Source organism: Chlamydotis macqueenii, chromosome 1 (genome assembly GCF_036417535.1).
Source record: "Chlamydotis macqueenii isolate bChlMac1 chromosome 1, bChlMac1.mat, whole genome shotgun sequence".
Taxonomy (NCBI): Eukaryota; Metazoa; Chordata; class Aves; order Otidiformes; family Otididae; genus Chlamydotis; species Chlamydotis macqueenii.
The window spans coordinates 59,567,595-59,584,882 of record NC_141556.1 but is presented as its reverse complement, the minus strand read 5'-3'; the positions used below and the strand labels follow the sequence as shown (position 1 = coordinate 59,584,882).

Sequence of the window (17,288 nt, the reverse complement as noted above, 5' to 3'; positions counted from 1 at the left end):
CTAGAGTTCTTCCCAGCTGCTCTACTTGGTTTGGGCATCAAGGAAGACAGTAAGAATACTAACCTTTTTCAAATCCCCATGTTTCCTGAACCCCATGCAAAGAGTTGTAGGAGATGAAAACCATCTGTGAAGAATTTCCTTACATGGGTTTTAAAAAGCTCCTCAGTTTTCTTACAGCCTTTGCATTCCACGACCCTTGTGAGCATACAGGGTACAAAGATTACACTTTAAAGCAGTGGAAAGCATATATTCCAGGGACTTCTCAGTTGGTGAAGCAGGGAGATGACTTCCAAGAAGGGAAAAAAAAAACAACCCTAAGAGGCAAATAATTAAGTTCTCTTGAAATTCAAAAGATTGGGAAAGTTTTTGCTCAGAAAAAAATTCAGAAGTTGTAAAACTAACTTCAGATCAGTAAAGGGAGAGAATAGGGAGGTTTCAGCTTCTATCTCTTGTAGCACAATGGCAATGACCAATCTAAATGGAGCAGAGAGCTGTCTCAAAGACGTGTCTCACATCACTGCCATCTACAAGTTGTCACTCAACAGTGACTCAGTGTGCATTTCTGTACATGTCTAGAAGTCATGATGGAGGTGCCAAAAGTTGACACTTACAAAAAATTGGTCAGGTACAAATATTAGAAAGCACTTGATAATGTGAGACTTGAAAAGAAAAGTGACATGAGGGAAATGTGGAAAATTTCTACAAAGTTTTGAAGAACTTTTCCTCTCTTCAGTACTAAAAATGCAGTAAGTTCTTACATGGCAGGTTATCTGTGATTTCATTTGCCTGGATGCTTAGGTGACTTCAGTTGTGAGGAAAACAAAGTCCCGGTTAAATACATATTTAAGTGATAAAGTCAGAAAGGATAATTTTTAGCTCTTGCATAACAGAGGCCATATGATTTTTCATAATCAATTTGTATTTTAACTAGAGCATAACTTGTAGAAAAAAAATCAGTCTTGATTTTAAAATTTACAATAATAGATAAATTATCATGAACTTTGATAAGTTATTCCGGTGCATAATTATCCTGATGAAGGATACTTCCCTTATTTCTAATTTGAACATGTCTTTGAACTTGCAGTCATTTGATCTTGCTGAACCTTTGCTAAATTGGCAAGCACTCTATTAAGAAACGTTATTTTCTCCTGCAGATACTAATAAGCTATGATCAAACTATCCCTTGAGTCACTCCCAGACAAGTTTCTGGAGCCATTTTTCCCAACTTCATGGGACATTTTCCTGTATTTTCTTTGAACTTTGTTAATTTACAAGTAATCACCTTTGACCTGTGGAGATTAGACCTGGACAAGTAGCTAAATCTACATTTTATAATATATCCACTCCAAGAAGTGATCCCTAGCACCCAGATCAAGGACTATGGAGTGGTTGTGCACAGACTGTTCAGGGTCTAGCTCTTCGCTGAGCAGGCTGGCCGCATTGGTACTACATAGTGCTGGTCTCTGAGGGCCTAGTTTGTGTTCCTTCAGTTTTTAGATGTAACAATTATTTTGTTTGCATTTCTCAGTGTCTGACATTATGAGAGCACCATGTTACAACTTTCTAGATTGGAGAGTTTTTAGCATGGAACTGAGGGTCTATGTTGTGTGCACTGGAGAATGTCATCAGGGCATGCGGGAATATTAGGGAGTGTGAGGTCTTCTGATGGAGTGCTGAAGGACTGGAAAGAGGTGCCGAACATACTGCCTTCCAGAAATATTTCTTGTAGTGAACTATTGACAAATTACAGTCTTTTATTTTTTTTCTTGACAAAAGACAGGTTACTCCCTGAGAAAGAGAGGGCACCAACTAATTTCTGTGCCCTGGGAGCCAAGAGTGAAGAATGAACTAGGGAGATAAGTTATCTGACAGATATCCAGCATGTCAGGAATAAAAAGTCTACATCCAATAGAAAAAAAAATATATATATATCTCCTGTACTCATACTTGAAATGTCCCCATTTATACATCCAACTTTCACACAAAGTATTTTGACATGCATATTAAACTTGGAGCTTATGCTTCTCTGATTATCCATCCTAGACTGATTCTCATGCATTTCTTCATTCTTTCTTGTTATACAATTTTACACTGCAGTGCTCCACAACACAGAAGTACAAGTGAGTGTCACAACTCTACATCAGGCCAGAGCAACTGAACTTTGAGTGAGCTGTCCTGAACTGGAATCACAGAATAGTACAGACTGTACAGGATTACTGTGCCTCCCTATGCAGGCATATTTGGAAAAAGGGACCACACAAAGCTTGTTTCTATGGATAAAAACTGAGAAAGTTTGCTGGAATTTGCTGAATATTTGCCCTCATGAAAGCAAGTACGTCTTCCAAAACTAATCTATCTTGGACTCTCCACCAAAGAATCATCCACCTTTAAAAGAATAAAATCTGCTTCTTGATCCTCAGCTCCTGTAAATCAGCTTAGGTCTATTTAACTCAACAGTCAGGGATTTACATCAGATCTGGACCTTCTCCATGATGCTTATCTATGTTTTTTTTTCTTCAAAAAGTAGCAAAAAGCGAAAGGTAACAGGGAACATTGCTTTGTGGGATTTTTTGGTTTTGAGTCTCTCAAAAGCATCATATTTAATAGGGGTTGAAATGTCAACAATTTTACAAGGTTTCAACTTTGGACTGTGAGAAGAGGAAAAATGCACCCTGCACAGGTGATAATTATTTTGGCTGGCTTCTAATATTAACAGTAGTCCACAAGGCTAATTGTAGGGATGAGCACAATGAGTAAGAACCAGTCACAGCTTTTCTTGGTCTGGTGTTCAGTCAATGCCCTAGCAACAGTGGAGAAATGTGGCTCATGGGCTGAACAGCCTCTCATGTATTTCTTTGTAGTTAGATGACAAAAAGGTTTGGGAGTTTGCATTCAGAAGCAACATGACAACTTCCCCACTCCCGCCTTAATGGGCAGTTTATTGACTGGGTGAGATTCTGGAGGAATCGAACGTTCTAAGACATGGATTAGGAAGAGGAAAGCAGCACAGAATGAACAAGCCTAAAAATTAACCATAGCATTTTTTTTAAAAAGGAAGCACAATGTACTTTATTGCAATGATTTCACCCAAAGGTCAGCTGCAGGTCATCCCTCCTCCACAGCCTTTTCTGTTCCAGTAAGAGAGTGACAGGATTAAGTTCCAAGCAGGAATAGAGGGACGTATTTGCTTAAAGGAGAAAATGTGTGGAGCTGCTTAGCATGCTCATAGCCAAACTGAGGTACAGTTTGGATGGGTAGGCTATGAGGTGCATGGAAATTAAGTTGGGCTGCCAAGCTCAAAGGGTCATTTTTGGCCAGAAAACATTCACATGGTGGTTAGTTACAAGTGGTACTCCACAAGAGTTGAGACTCAGGCTGATACTATTTAACATCCTGATTAATGAGCTGGAGATGAGATAGAATGCATCCTCAGCAATGTCACACAACAACACCAAATTAGCAGCTGTGGCCGATACCCTGGCCATAGCACTACTATTCAGAGGGACCTTGGTAGGATGGATGAATAGGCTAAGAGAAAGCTCATAAAGTTCAACAAGAGGTCCTGCATGGGGCTATTCTTGAATGGACAGTAAAGGCTGGAAGGCAAGTGGATAGAAAGGATTTTTTTCAGGAAAAGTCCTAGGAGGCTTGGTGGACAGCAAGTTGAACATAAGCCAGAAGTGCGACCTTGCAACCAAGAAAGCCAACCACATCCTGGGCTATATTAGGTCACTTCCCTTAGGTCAAGGGAAGTGATTACTACTCTTTACTCAGCACTTGTAAAACCACATCTGAAGTACTGTCTTGGATTCCTGGGTCAAATAACGACACTGATATGCTGGAGTAAGTCCAGTGGAGAGCAACCAAGATGGTCAGAGGCCTGGAGAACATGTACAAGGAGAAGCTGAGATAACTGGGCTTGTTCAGCTTGGAGAAGAGAAGGCTAAGGGGATCTCTTATTGCTGTCTACAACTACTTAACAGAGTCAAACTCTTCCAAGAGATGCACGGAGACAGAAGGAGAGGTAACTATCACAAATTGCAGCAAAGGAAAGTCTAATTAAAAATTAGGATTTTTTTTACTTTTATTTTTCACTTTCTCACCAAGACTGTAGCCTAATACAACAACAGGATGCCTTGAGAGGTATCCTCGGACATATTAGAAACTCAATTGGAAAAGGCTCTGAGCAACCTGAGTTGGCTTTCAGTGTGAAGAAAAGTAGAAGACCTCTGGAGATTCCTTCTGACCTAAACTGCCTATAATTCTATGACCCTATTTGGGAAAGCATCTTTTCACCATCTCTGCTAGGGCCTTGAGAACAGTGTAGGAATTATCTGTATACACAGGGCATTGCAGTACTCTTGTCCTTCCCTGAGCTCAGTTCAATACAGACAGGTGGAGAAGGGAGAGTTGAGGAGCTACAGCAGGAACAATTAAAGTCAGGATGTTACTCAATATAGTAACAGAAGACAATGGTGAAAGGAAAGAATTGAATTGCTTCTTCTGAGATCTCAGTGTCTACTCAGTTTTATAAATTCTTCTATCTCAAAACATCTCCAACTCAAGGAGAATAAAGTCTCCTGATATTTTTTTAAAGGGGAAAGGTTTGTTCTGAAGCCAGTTTGCCCTATCACTAAAATGATTACAGCATAGTGATTTCTGTAACCAATAGCACTTAATAGAGTGATCTGACTATAACCAAATTCAACTCTTCTTTGTTGGCTCTCTCTTAGAGGTGACAGCTTTGATGCAAGAGTGTAGAAAAACATCTTAGTTACTCTGCGGCTTTCTGTGACAGGTACCAGGCTACTCGTTAGAGTCCAAATATGGAGCCCAACTGTGATGCCTCTTTCTTTGCTTTGAGACTATGGCTAAAACCTCTATTTCTGTATCTACAAAAAGGAACTGTCTTTACACAATCATTTTTATAAGCACAATGAGAAACTGGAAAGTGAACTTGCATTTTAGAAGAAAAAGCCCTGGTTTTACTATTACTTTGCATTTGTCTGGGGTTCTCCTGCCATATAATAGAAGTTTTTGTTCTCAGTTTAGGCACCTGGACGCCTCTACTAAGCTTTTATGTGCAAGTCTTTCATCTAAATTTAACCTGCTAATGATGGTCCCTCTACAATAAAGAGAGGGCATTTCAGGGTGCTGGATAACATAATTATTCATTACTCATTAGGTATATTCACATAAAGAACTGTCTCGATCAAGCTAAAAATATCACAGTTCAGAATAATTTTTTAAATCATTAGATTAGAATACTACATATATATGTCCTATTTATGTACATTGCAGTACATTACATGGAGACTGACATAATGAACTCAGGTCAGACCAGTAAAAAAAAACCCCAAACTAGGACAATTTAATCAACTAAAAAGAAATACTTTTTATTTACTCCAGTACAATGGAAACTAGAATCTGGTACAGACTGCCTGAAGGCCATTGTTTTTTTTTATCACAAGGCTCTTAGGAGATTAAAGTTTTCAGTGTTTAAAAGAAAATTTTTTTTAAAAAGAGAGTTATTGCAGGGCCTGGTAGATTCAATTTCCAAGGAGCAGAGGATGTATCTCATAGAATGCAATGAACAGTAGACTAATTCAGTTGCAGCAATGCCATTATTATGTAGATAGGCCTCTCAAACTAGAGGGACCATTTCCAAAATCAAATACATATTGACCCGCATTTCAGAAATGTCAAGCATGCTGTAAACAAGTTCTCGGTACATCACATGCTTTAAAAACTGCATGAGAAGGATTGGAAAGGAAGCTATTCTTTGAGGGTGGTCAGCTTTAAGATAGCTTATTTTTAAGTGCAAGCTACAGATTAGAGCCAACAAAGACAGAGATGTGGTCATTAAAAGCAGAATTATCATTTTAGCTTCCCCCTACTGACAAAAACAGACTGATATTTCTTGTTGAGCCTGAAAGCAACAATGTGTTGGCACTTCCCAAAAAACTACTTGTACAATGTGCATGACACCTGTACTTCAAATGCCTCTTTGTGTGTTATAAAGCACATGTGTATCAGTATACTTTTCACTGATAACAATATTTGCAGAATGAGCTCACAGGAGAAATAATCTAATCCAAAAAACTGGTACTGCGTGAATGTGAGTAGGTGAAGAAAGTGCTACTTTTTGCCTTGACATTGGTGTTGGACTTCAATATTTCTCCTTTTTTTTGATCACTAAAATGTATTTTCACCTGTTTGCAAAGGCTCTTCTACTGACAACCAAACCTAACTATACCAGTTCCTGTACCAAAAATGACTATTATTTTAAGTAATGGGAGGTAGGAATATTGTAATGCCTTTTAGTGAGGGCACACCTAAACTGAGTCAGGCCCTGATGGTGGGTATCTAAAAGTTCTATAAACCACGAGTTCTCTGACTTCTTCATTCATCGAGACCATTCAGAAAAATCTCATATATCAAGCAACCACTGTACTCCTTTCTTTTTTTTCATGGAGAAAAGTGCTAGTTTTAGTCAGAATCTATGTAACATAATTTGTAAATTAGTGCTATATTCAGATGGCTGTCATGGAATTTTGACTCTTCTAGGGGTGGGGGAGGAAGGCATTTTGGTAACAGATCTCTTCAGAATTAGGCAATATTAACTATTTATAGCACTAATTGTGAGCATTTCTGAAATCCAGAAATGTCTGACTAAATTAAAAGTGCTCAGCACTTCTTAACATCAGATGCATTATCATAACATCATGAGCAGAAGCCCATGGAGCTCAAATGAAAGCAGTTACCGTGTTTCTGGAGCAGGACTACAGGCAGTTCCATGACCACCACCACTCCATTTTGCATTGCTTTACTCGTCATTTGTTTTCTGCACTGAAGACGCACAGTATCATGACAAAGACGCACAAGATGCTATCCAGTCTTATCTCATATAAACAATCTGCCCTACACTTGTCTTTTATTATTCACAATTGTTAAATATTATGGAAAAACGATGCAACATATGCTTCCCACTTCCACTTCATCTTCCATAGGTCTTTTTTTTTTTTTTCAGGGAAACAATAAAGGAAAGAGATTCATTCTAGCATTCTTTCAGTCATTACAAACACGGGAGTAATAAAGCTTGGTGCACATGTAGCTTGGTAATCGTTAGGTGCTAGCCATTCCCTTCTGTTCTCAATCCACAAATCTGGTAGTGTGACATCTCTCAGCGTGGGAGTACAAATCTTCAGCTCAAGCTGTTGAGACACTTCCTTACAGCACCTAGCAGTTACACTGAGGCAGTGTATTTTAGATGTGCCTCCAATCTTCAGGATGGGCTTCGGAAGTCTAGAAGTCTGAAATCTCCTGGGCCAAAGTTTTTAGAAATGCCCCCCAGCACCCAAATGACAGACACAGATCCATCCTAAAGCTCCCTTTGAAAGGTGTGGAGCCTATTTTCAGCTGGTGTGAGCTGCCCCTGCTGCACTAAAGCTAAAGAAGCCAGAGGTGATTCACACCAGCTCAGCAAGTAGCCTGAAATCATGGTAACAGTCACCAGAAACTGCTTTTAAAAGCTATTTTCTGCCGTGATGGAAAGTATAAGGCAGACAAAGCGCTAAATGCTTTTACGTTTAGAATTTCTTTGACAGGATATTTTTCTGAGGACTAAGATGACTGTTACTCTGGAAATGAACATCAAGCCATACAGGGCAATTCTGGAACTGTCAGTTTAGCATCTATAAAGAGAAAAATCATTGTGTGGCTCAGGCAATATTTTCGAAAGCACAGTTTAGTTAGTGAAAGACAATATAGACTTTACAGAGAGAAAAGTATACTTTAACTAATGTATGAGGGGTCTGTAAGAGTTAACGTCAGTGTAGACAAGCAAAATGGAGTGGATGATATATAAAAAAGTATTTGATTAAACAGCTTACTGAGCTTCAGCCAATGAGGTACTGAAAAAACCTGGGTACCTTTGTGATACAGAAGGAATAGTGTTTAAAACAGTTTAAGGAAGGGAACGTTATTGCACATAAAGAATAGTTCTAACTAAGAACATTTTGAACAGCAATTATATTGTCACTGAACTCACTTTCGAGTTTGGTCTGGTTTTCCTGAGATTATATTATCATGGACTAAAGTATGACTTGGATTATCTGCCTGTGCAGATGAGGAAGGATAAAAAACAACCAAATAAAATCTTTCCTTGAAAATCTGTATTGGCTGTCAGGAGATTTGGCCTGGGCACACAGGAATAGCAGAACGCATATGCTTACTGGGTTTAAAGAGCTAGTGGAGAAGGAAAAAACACACCTTTGGCTTTAATGTATCTGTCTTTTGGGACCCTCCCAATCTATACGTCTTCCAGAGTAGCTCAGACATAGAAAGGTAGGAGTGAAAGATAAATTATTTGCTTCAGAAATTGGGAGGAAGCAGTGGAAGAATTTTGACTTTGAGGGGTGCTTCTGCATCAAATCTGCCAGGGTTGGGTCTGGCTGAAGAGGTTTACATAAAATTCTCTTCTCTTAGGATTGTATCCTAGGACTGTAGTAAATACTCTCCCACGAGCAAGAGCAAATTCTGTCTGAGAGCTTCCCCATGATCCAGCTTTGTTAGTTTCAGGGCTTTGGGGGCACTTTTATTGTTCCTAAGTACAATTATAAACACCTGAATTTCTGAGTATTACCTTTCCTGACCCACTGTCTTTCATGAGTGTTTTGCTTAGAGTTATTGCCTCTCTTTCCCGCCTTTGCCCTTTAGTTTTCTGAATCCTCCTTGGCCACAGTTTTGCATTCAATGTCAATTATTTTAATTTACTGAACACATCAAACAAGCTCCAGTTTCACTTAGTATTTCATCTTCCTTGAGAGATTTATACCTCCAGTATCTGCTAGATTACTGAGGCAAACAATGAATTCAATTAAGAAAATGATAGTAAATGATGCTGATTCTGTCAATAACATAATTTGCTATTTCACAGAGGTTGCACTGTTTCACTCAGTGACCTCTTGTTCCATGTACTTCAAAAAAACATCATTCCACTTCTTACAATCACCTGTAAATCTTCCATTCATTATCTGCCTTCTGGTTTTCTTTCTAAAAAAAAAGAAAGTTTTCATAACTACAGGTGAGTTGTCTGAAGAAAGAAATTGTGAGCAGACTAAAATAATGGGCAGGATTACGCATAGCCTGGTAGGTATGTATTAACACATACCAAGAATTAACACATGCAATGATGTGAAGAACTGCAGAAATTCAATTATTTTTGCTTTCAGTGGAAGAATTTTGTCATATACTGACATTTGGTATCCCTCTAAAACATTTGGAACAGTAAGTTGAGACAATATAAATTAAAACTTTACAACATTTTTATTTACATAACTGAATTTCAGATACTACCCACCATACATTTCTGGGTTATTCTGAAGTTACGTGGTTGTGACATGTTTCTCTCTGGCAGCATTAAAATGGCAGAAAGGAAAAAGCAAAAATGCAGCAGAAAGAAAGTAACTATAAAAGGTGGTCATCTCTCAGTAGAACAAAAGATCCTGCTTTTTGGTGTAGCACTGAACAGAACTGACATCAACAAGTTTAGCTGTGTGTAACATAAGCTTTCAGGTTTCAGGACAAATCCACGAAACTTAGCTCTGTCTCACGCTTTTGGAGGGCTTTGGGGAGGCGGGCAACCCAAGCCTTTATATATGCAATTCTGCTCTGTCAAGTGGAGAACCAGGAGACAAACTTCCTTTGCCAAAATCTTCTGTCCATATCTATCTGTGTTCTGTTAGGGCATTCTTTTGAACATTTTCATAGAATCATAGAATGGTTAGGGTTGGAAGGGACCTTCAAAGGTCATCTAGTCCAACCCCCCTGCAAGGGGCAGGGACATCCACAACTAGGTCAGGTTGCTCAGAGCCTCATCCAGCCTGGCCTTGAACATTTCCAGAGACGGGGCCTCCACCACCTTTCTGGGCAACCTGTTCCAGTGTTCTATAACTCGCATCGTAAAAAATTTTTTCCTAATTTCTAATCTAAATCTACCCCCCTCTAATTTAAAACCATTACCTCTCGTCCTATCGCAACAGGCCCTACTAAACAGCCTTTCCCCATCTTTCTTGTAGGCCCCCTTGAGGTACTGGAAGACCGCTATCAGGTCTCCCCGGAGCCTCCTCTTCTCCAGGCTGAACAGCCCCAACTCTCTCAGCCTGTCCTCATAAAAGAGGTGCTCCAGCCCTTTTATCATCTTCGTGGCCCTCCTCTGGACCTTCTCCAACTGGTCCATGTCCTTCTTGTGTTGGGGGCTCCAGAACTGGACACAGTACTCCAGGTGGGGTCTCACCAGGGCAGAGTAGAGGGGGAGAATCACCTCCCTTGACCTGCTGGCCATGCTCCTCTTGATGCAGCCCAGGATGCGGTTGGCCTTCTGAGACGCAAGGGCGCATTGCCTGCTCATGTTAAGCTTCTCATCCACCAGCACTCCCAAGTCCTTCTCCTCAGGGCTGCTCTCAACCCATTCCCTGCCCAGCCTGTATTTGTGCCTGGGATTGCCATGACCCAGGTGCACGACCTTGCACTTGGCCTGGTTGAACTTCATGAGGTTGGCACGGGCCCACCTCTCCAGCCTGTCAAGGTCCCTCTGGATGGCATCCCTCCCTTCCAGCGTGTCGACGGCACCACACAACTTGGTGTCGTCGGCGAACTTGCTGAGGGTGCATTCTATCCCACTGTCCATGTCGCCGACAAAGATGTTGAACAGGGCCGGGCCCAGCACGGACCCCTGAGGGACGCCACTCGTGACCAATCTCCACTTGGACATTGAGCCGTTGACCACCACTCTCTGAGTGCGGCCATCCAGCCAACTCCTTATCCACCGAGTGGTCCGTCCATCAAACCCATGTCTCTCTAGTTTAAAGAGAAGGATGTCGTGCGGGACAGTGTCAAAAGCTTTGCACAAGTCCAGGTAGATGATGTCAGTTGCTCGTCCCTTGTCCACCGATGCCGTCACCCTGTCATAGAAGGCCACCAAATTGGTCAGGCACGATCTGCCCTTGGTGAAGCCATGTTGGCTGTCACCAACCACCTCCTTGCTCTCCATGTGCCTTAGCATCGTTTCCAGGAGAATCTGCTCCATGACCTTGCCAGGCACAGAGGTGAGGCTGACCGGCCTGCAGTTCCCTGGGTTTTAACAGAACAGAGATGCTTTGCAGAGGCTGAAATACAAATTCACAAGAACTGGTGTTGATTCCCCCAAATACACAAAGGAATATAGAAATGCAGATGCCCCAGCCACAACTTGTGAAATCGTTTTTCTAGTTATGCTGTTTAATTCAATCCAATGTATTTCTGTGAAGCAAAATCACTATTATGGTGAATAATTTCCTGATCGTGTAGGGATATTTAAATGGACTCATCTTTTCTAAATGGAGGCTTTACCATCTGTTCTGCCATTTTATTACAAATACAGAGGGAACCTAACCCACTGCATCAGTATGTAAAGCCTAGCATCGAAATGATTTAGATGTGTGTGTGTGTTCTTTATGCACCTGGTATGTTTTCTCACATACCAAACACAAATCAGTGGGAAGACCTGTCTCCTGTAACACAACATATTCTCTGTTCTAGTGCCTTTTATTTCTTTCTCACAGCAGCAGAAATTGATGGCCAGTAGTTTGCATTTTATTAGGACAATTATGCCCCTGTTGCTGTCCTGCAGGAGTTATGTCTTTATTGGGCTGACATTTTGTGATACCATATTACCTCTCTACAGAAAATGAGCCTTGATTCTTATTCTTTCCCTCTTGCTGGGCCTACATATGCTTTATCATGGAGAGAAATCTTGTAAGAGATGTGCTGAGGACATGTCAGACTGCTGAAAAGCTCTGTCTTTCCCCAAAGGATGCCACACGATCTCCTTGAGACCATTTAGAGAAGGAACATGTTCTCCTCAGAGCAGCATAGGACCAGAAATTCCAAAATGCATTATACTGCATCAATTTTACTGCTTTAAATGACAATTTTTGCAGCAGGTTAGGAAGGGAGGTGCATGTTACCACATCTCATACTCTCTGTGTCAGGAGACTGATTCAATGCTCAATACAAACATTAATTCAGAGAAAAGGGTCAGGGCCTACCTGTGTTGTAGCCCCTCCCAAGTGCTGGCCAGGGCCGATGATTCTTCCAAAGGTTCCCCAAATACCAATCACTCTGGTTCTCCACCAAGCCAAGAACCTGCTGCCCTGGAAATGAGCAAATTGCAGACAGATCATGAGACAAAAGACAGTCAATAAATGGAAAACAGACACAAAATCTGGAGAGGGATTGGAAACAGAAGACAGAAGTTTGGATGCTGCCCTCCTTTCATGCATTCAGAAGATGCCTGCTTATGTAACAGACAGTAAGCCTGGCACAGCAAACTCAGCATGGCTCATTTCTCTCCTTCTCCCTTGGCTAGTGTGAGTAATTAAACACTGTGGGAATCTTTGTCATGCTGACAAAAATATATCACCCAGACAAATCTGAATGCTGCATGATTTTGGAACACAATGATGGAGAATCCTCCTAGTGAGAAGTAAGTGCTGGTAAAATTACCATCTAATATGAAGATCTGTTTATACTCTGATGGAGATGATATAATTGAAGAACAAGGCTCAGTACAACAAATTATTCTCTTCCAATACTCCCCTCAACTAGTTTCAGTGATTTTTTTTCTCAGTCACATAGGAAATCCCTTTTGCTAAGGAAAATATTGGATTCTAAGAGTTTACCTACGTAAGATGCACTGTTTTAATTTAAAAGAGTAATTTAAAAGTCATTTAGGTAAGCCTGTGTGGAATGCTGCATAGAAATTATGACTTCAGTTTTAGATGGGCTTATTTTAGTTCAGCTTACATTGATTAGCAGCTGGCTTCAGCCAGAGTAAAATGTGTTTTAAATCAAATGTTTCTAGAAGGTTTGCACTGCTTAAAAATCAACTGGAAAGTGAATGTTTGTATAGATAAAGATTTAATTATCTATCCTGAAATGTGCTGTATAAAATGTAAATAAGAGAAGTGATTGAAATGATGCCTTGGTGACAGAGGATGGAGGGAAGCGGAAAACAGCATTTAGTTCTAGCCAAAGAAAGATGTTTTGACACAGGGACCTGCTAAGTGAGGACACTATGACTGGGACTGCAAATTATTTTGCAGCTTTTGAGAAAGCAATTAAGCATCACGCTCTGAAGGCACATTTTCAAATCCCAGCTATGCACACAAAAGTGGATATATGGTCACAGCAGTGCACTGAAAGCATTACGTGATCTCTATATATTTGCTTATATAGGACCATGACCCCAGACAAGAATGGGCAAGAAGTAAGACGTAAAGACAGAAATGATTAATTGAATTTTATAATTGGCTAGGAGGACATTAGGATAGGTCAGATGATTGTGATACTCTTCTGCGGTACCTCTAACTCAGTTGAATGTCAATAACCCCCACATGTGTCTCAAATGATGTTTCAAAGAGCATGAGTAGCAGCGAGTGGCCAATGGATAAAACAAATAAATCAGAACATTATAAAAGCATTTACGGATTGAATGGAAATCAAACTAGAAATAACCTTGAGAGATTACCAAGTCCACTCCACACCACTGTTCAGCATCAAACTACTTTACCCCAATCACAACATGCCAGTTCTCACCAGACCTCATTTTCTAACGATGTCTCTCCTTGTACATTATATATTATACATCTTATTTTTCACATTGTACTCCATAACTCATTTTTTAAGAAGGTGGAAAAACAGGAGAGAAGAAAGGATCATGAAAAAGACCACCACACATTTATCACCCCATTGATACTGCTGAAAACTGGTAATATTAACAGAGTGCAATGCACAAGAGAATAAGGGGAATTAAGTGAGAGGTAGATGTATCTTAAGCAACTGATGGTTTGTCCATATAAATAAACTGTAGCATCTCTCAACCTGAGCGACACATGGAACACACCAGACAGCAAATGAGGCGTCACGAGCCATATATTGTGAGGAAATTTGAAAGTGATCTCGACTGATTGAGACAAATCTTAGCCAAAAAAAAAGCTGAAGGACACAATTTAAACAAACACTTGTTGATCCAGTGCTGGAAAACTGCCTGTTCTTTCTAACCACTCACTTACAGATGAGGTAGAATAAATCAAAATAAGAAACTACCATGGCTAGTAAAGGATGAGGGAAAAAACCCCCAAAAACCCAGAAAATGCAGGTGCAGCTAGGCTGGAATGGATTGGCACAGCTGATAGGAAGAGAACGACCCTGCCCATATTCTAACAGCACATTTCACAACTCAGCAGTCCACACACAGATCCTTCTCAAGATAGTACTGCTAACATAAAAAGAAATGTTAGAATTCCATTTGCAAGAAGCAGAATCTGAACTTCCTTACCCTGAAGCATCAATCTGCTTTCATTATTTTAGCCCCACGCATCTCCCAACAAGCCGCAGAGTTCAGCTTTCAAACTGATGAATAACAAAAAATGAACAAATCTTGCTGCTTGTTAATGGTTTTCCTTTCCCACCTACCAGTCCAAAATCTCAGTTCTGACAATGTACCCCTGAAACACTTATTTCTCAGTTATTATTTCTCATGCTAAGACAAACTGAAAAGGCTCAGGAAATTATGTTCGCACATATTTATTGTAGCTGTATCATTTCCTTCCCCCTTTTCCCTTTGTTTTTGAAGACATCAGAACAAATCCAGCTTTCACTAGTATTCCTTGAGGTTTGACACAGGACATGGATGAAGGCAGAAATGAACATCATGTAAACTTCAAGGCTTAGAAGCATGGATCAGATAATGTGACTTACTGTATATCAACTGAGCTGGAATAACTGCCTGTACATGTCCTTTTCGCTTGTCACAAATACAAAGTAAAATGTGTTAGCTAACACACTTTACTTGGCTTTTGCGATGGCCTGGGAATGTGCCCATGTTCATGTACTGTCCTAGGGTAGAGCATTATGCAACTTGCCAGGCTGTTGTAACTCTTGCCGGTGTCTAAAAACCTAGTAGGCAGATGTGACGGCTTGTCTTTCAAGCCATTTTGCTGAAAGTTATCAAGATATGTTTTGTATCTTATCTAGTTACATTTATGTTTTCTGTAGCCTGGAATAGTGTTGCTGTCTCTGCCAAAAAAAAAGAACATATTTTTTATTTTCCATTACATTGTCTCTGTGATCTTGACTTAGGGCAGAAGTGATCAGGAAAACAGAACTTCAGCCTCATAGCAAATTCTGATGGTTCGAAAAAATGTTTTCAGTCTGAATCAGCATTAAAAAAAAATTCATAAATATTCTCTGGGAAAAAAATCACCAAATATTTTGATCTGAAGATATCAAAAGAACCACATCTAGATGTACAATCCTTCTTCAAACAACGTGACACATACTACAGATGCATAATACATACCATACAAGCCACATTATTCTATGTATCTAAAAGTTTAAACAAAACAAAATCATAAAGTTTTGCCCTTCCCATTTCAAACAATTAAAAATGTTTCACTCAAAACTTTCACCAATTTTTTTTTTTTTTAATATTAAGGAACCATTGTGGAATCTGTCCAGTGTATCTGAGCATTATCAGTTATTGCATTTTGTTATTTACTTTTCCAAATGCATTACAGAAATGAGGCACTGGCCAAAGCAATGCATGGTGATGAGCAGGCACAGCGAACGCCTTCCTTGCCCGCAGTTCTCTGACCATCCATTACCCCCGACCTGTCCCTTTGCCACTCTTCATGTCTTTCCCGCCAGGTGCCTGCAGTTCTGCAGAAACTTTCATCGGCTTCGTTTCACCTCCAATCATACGACCGTGTGAATTAAGATTTTCTGAGAAGAAAGGCTAAAGTTCCTTGCCACCATCGTCTTTTGTAAAAGGCAAGCACAAAAGAGTTATGTGAGTTATTCTTCCAGCAGATGAGAACACGGTGGCTACCATAATGAATTTGAATTGTTCAGCATTCTGAGCTGCCAGTTTCTTCTTCCTAAGAGTTATTATAATAAAATACTATCACTAGCAGCAAAAGCTCTGTCATTGTTTTCTGCTCTGGCCCTGCAGTTATGATTAAGTGCACTCCACTCACTCTCTGTTACTCCAGGCACAAGTTAGCTTATGAAAATCAAGCTGTCTTTCTTACTTATTCATACATCACCACTAACAGCCAGACAACAGAAAACAAGGCTATGATTCTGGCATGACCATGGTGAAAAATTACCCAGCAGGCAGAATTACAGCTGGATTGTCAGAATGGGGCTGTATGCTGCCTGGCTGCGGGACGAGACCTCTCCAGAAGGCAGCTGCACAGCGACAGCATTTTGCACAGTACAGCTCCCTGACAGCTCTCGCATGATGAGAAGTGCTTCTCTCCTTGCAAAAGCTTAGCCGTCGCTGGGAAGAGGTTTCCATGGAAAAACAGATACTTCTGAGCCTGACAACTCAATGCCTTTGATTCTGTTTTCACTTCATAGATTTTTGGTGGCTAATGGAGGGGAAAGCATGATCCTCTAATTCAGGCATTGAATGGGACTCCAGATCTCATCTCAGCTCCTGGCTCAGATACTGATTTCTTGGGTGACACTGGACAGGTCACATAATAGCCTCTTGCTTGATTCTCCCTTAATAAAAATAGAGATAACAATAACTTTTTACGCCTCTCCCATTTCACCTGTCTCCCATATTGCAAGTATAAGCACTCTGAGGTAATAAATGTGTGTTAAGCTTGTACTGAAAGCTTAACAGCAGCTGCATGTGGCCAGGCTGAAGCTCCATCCAGTATTGTGTCTCCAGCAGCAGGAAGTAGCAGCTGTGCAGTAATGGAGCACAACAGGGCAGCTGTACGGTTGCACTTCTTAAAAGTGGTCCTCTGGCTTCCAGTGACTTGTGGCACATGACACATCTGAAGAAATATCAGCTTTTATTTATGTTGAGTCTAATATCTGCTAGTTTCATTTGGTGCCCAGGACAATCTTGGTGCCTGTGAACAGTATTTTCCTATTCTGCTCTGATTTTTCTCCTAGTTTTAGGGAATTGTATCTTTTCTAGAATCTGTGGTACAAAGGACCCTAACCTCAGCTCTTGTCTTGAGGTATTTTGCTATTACAAACAATATTAATAATAGTAAAAAAATATAGTTATTGCAACTACTTTCAAGACCATCTTTAGTGGAAGCCTTTTTTTTTCTTTTTTTTTTTTGGTCTTGGAGATTGCAGTGGCTTTCACACGACTCCACTGCAATCACAGTAAGAGCAATGGGCCCACACCAAATACTTTGGGTGAATTGCACTTTCTGTGG

General features: G+C 40.3%; 1 protein-coding gene across 3 annotated transcripts in view; it reads right to left on the bottom strand.

Moving 5' to 3' along the window:
* The window catches only part of LARGE1 (LARGE xylosyl- and glucuronyltransferase 1), a 290,172-nt gene that overhangs the window by 52,590 nt on the left and 220,294 nt on the right, over window positions 1–17,288 (bottom strand). For all 3 annotated transcript variants that reach the window (XR_015259234.1, XM_086753771.1, XM_086753783.1), the window contains one exon: window positions 12,090–12,194. Coding sequence is in view for 2 of the 3 variants with exons in the window: in XM_086753771.1 (XP_086609897.1) it covers window positions 12,090–12,194 (105 nt within the window). In the remaining variant the exon portion in view is untranslated. The remainder of the gene's footprint in view (window positions 1–12,089; window positions 12,195–17,288) is intronic.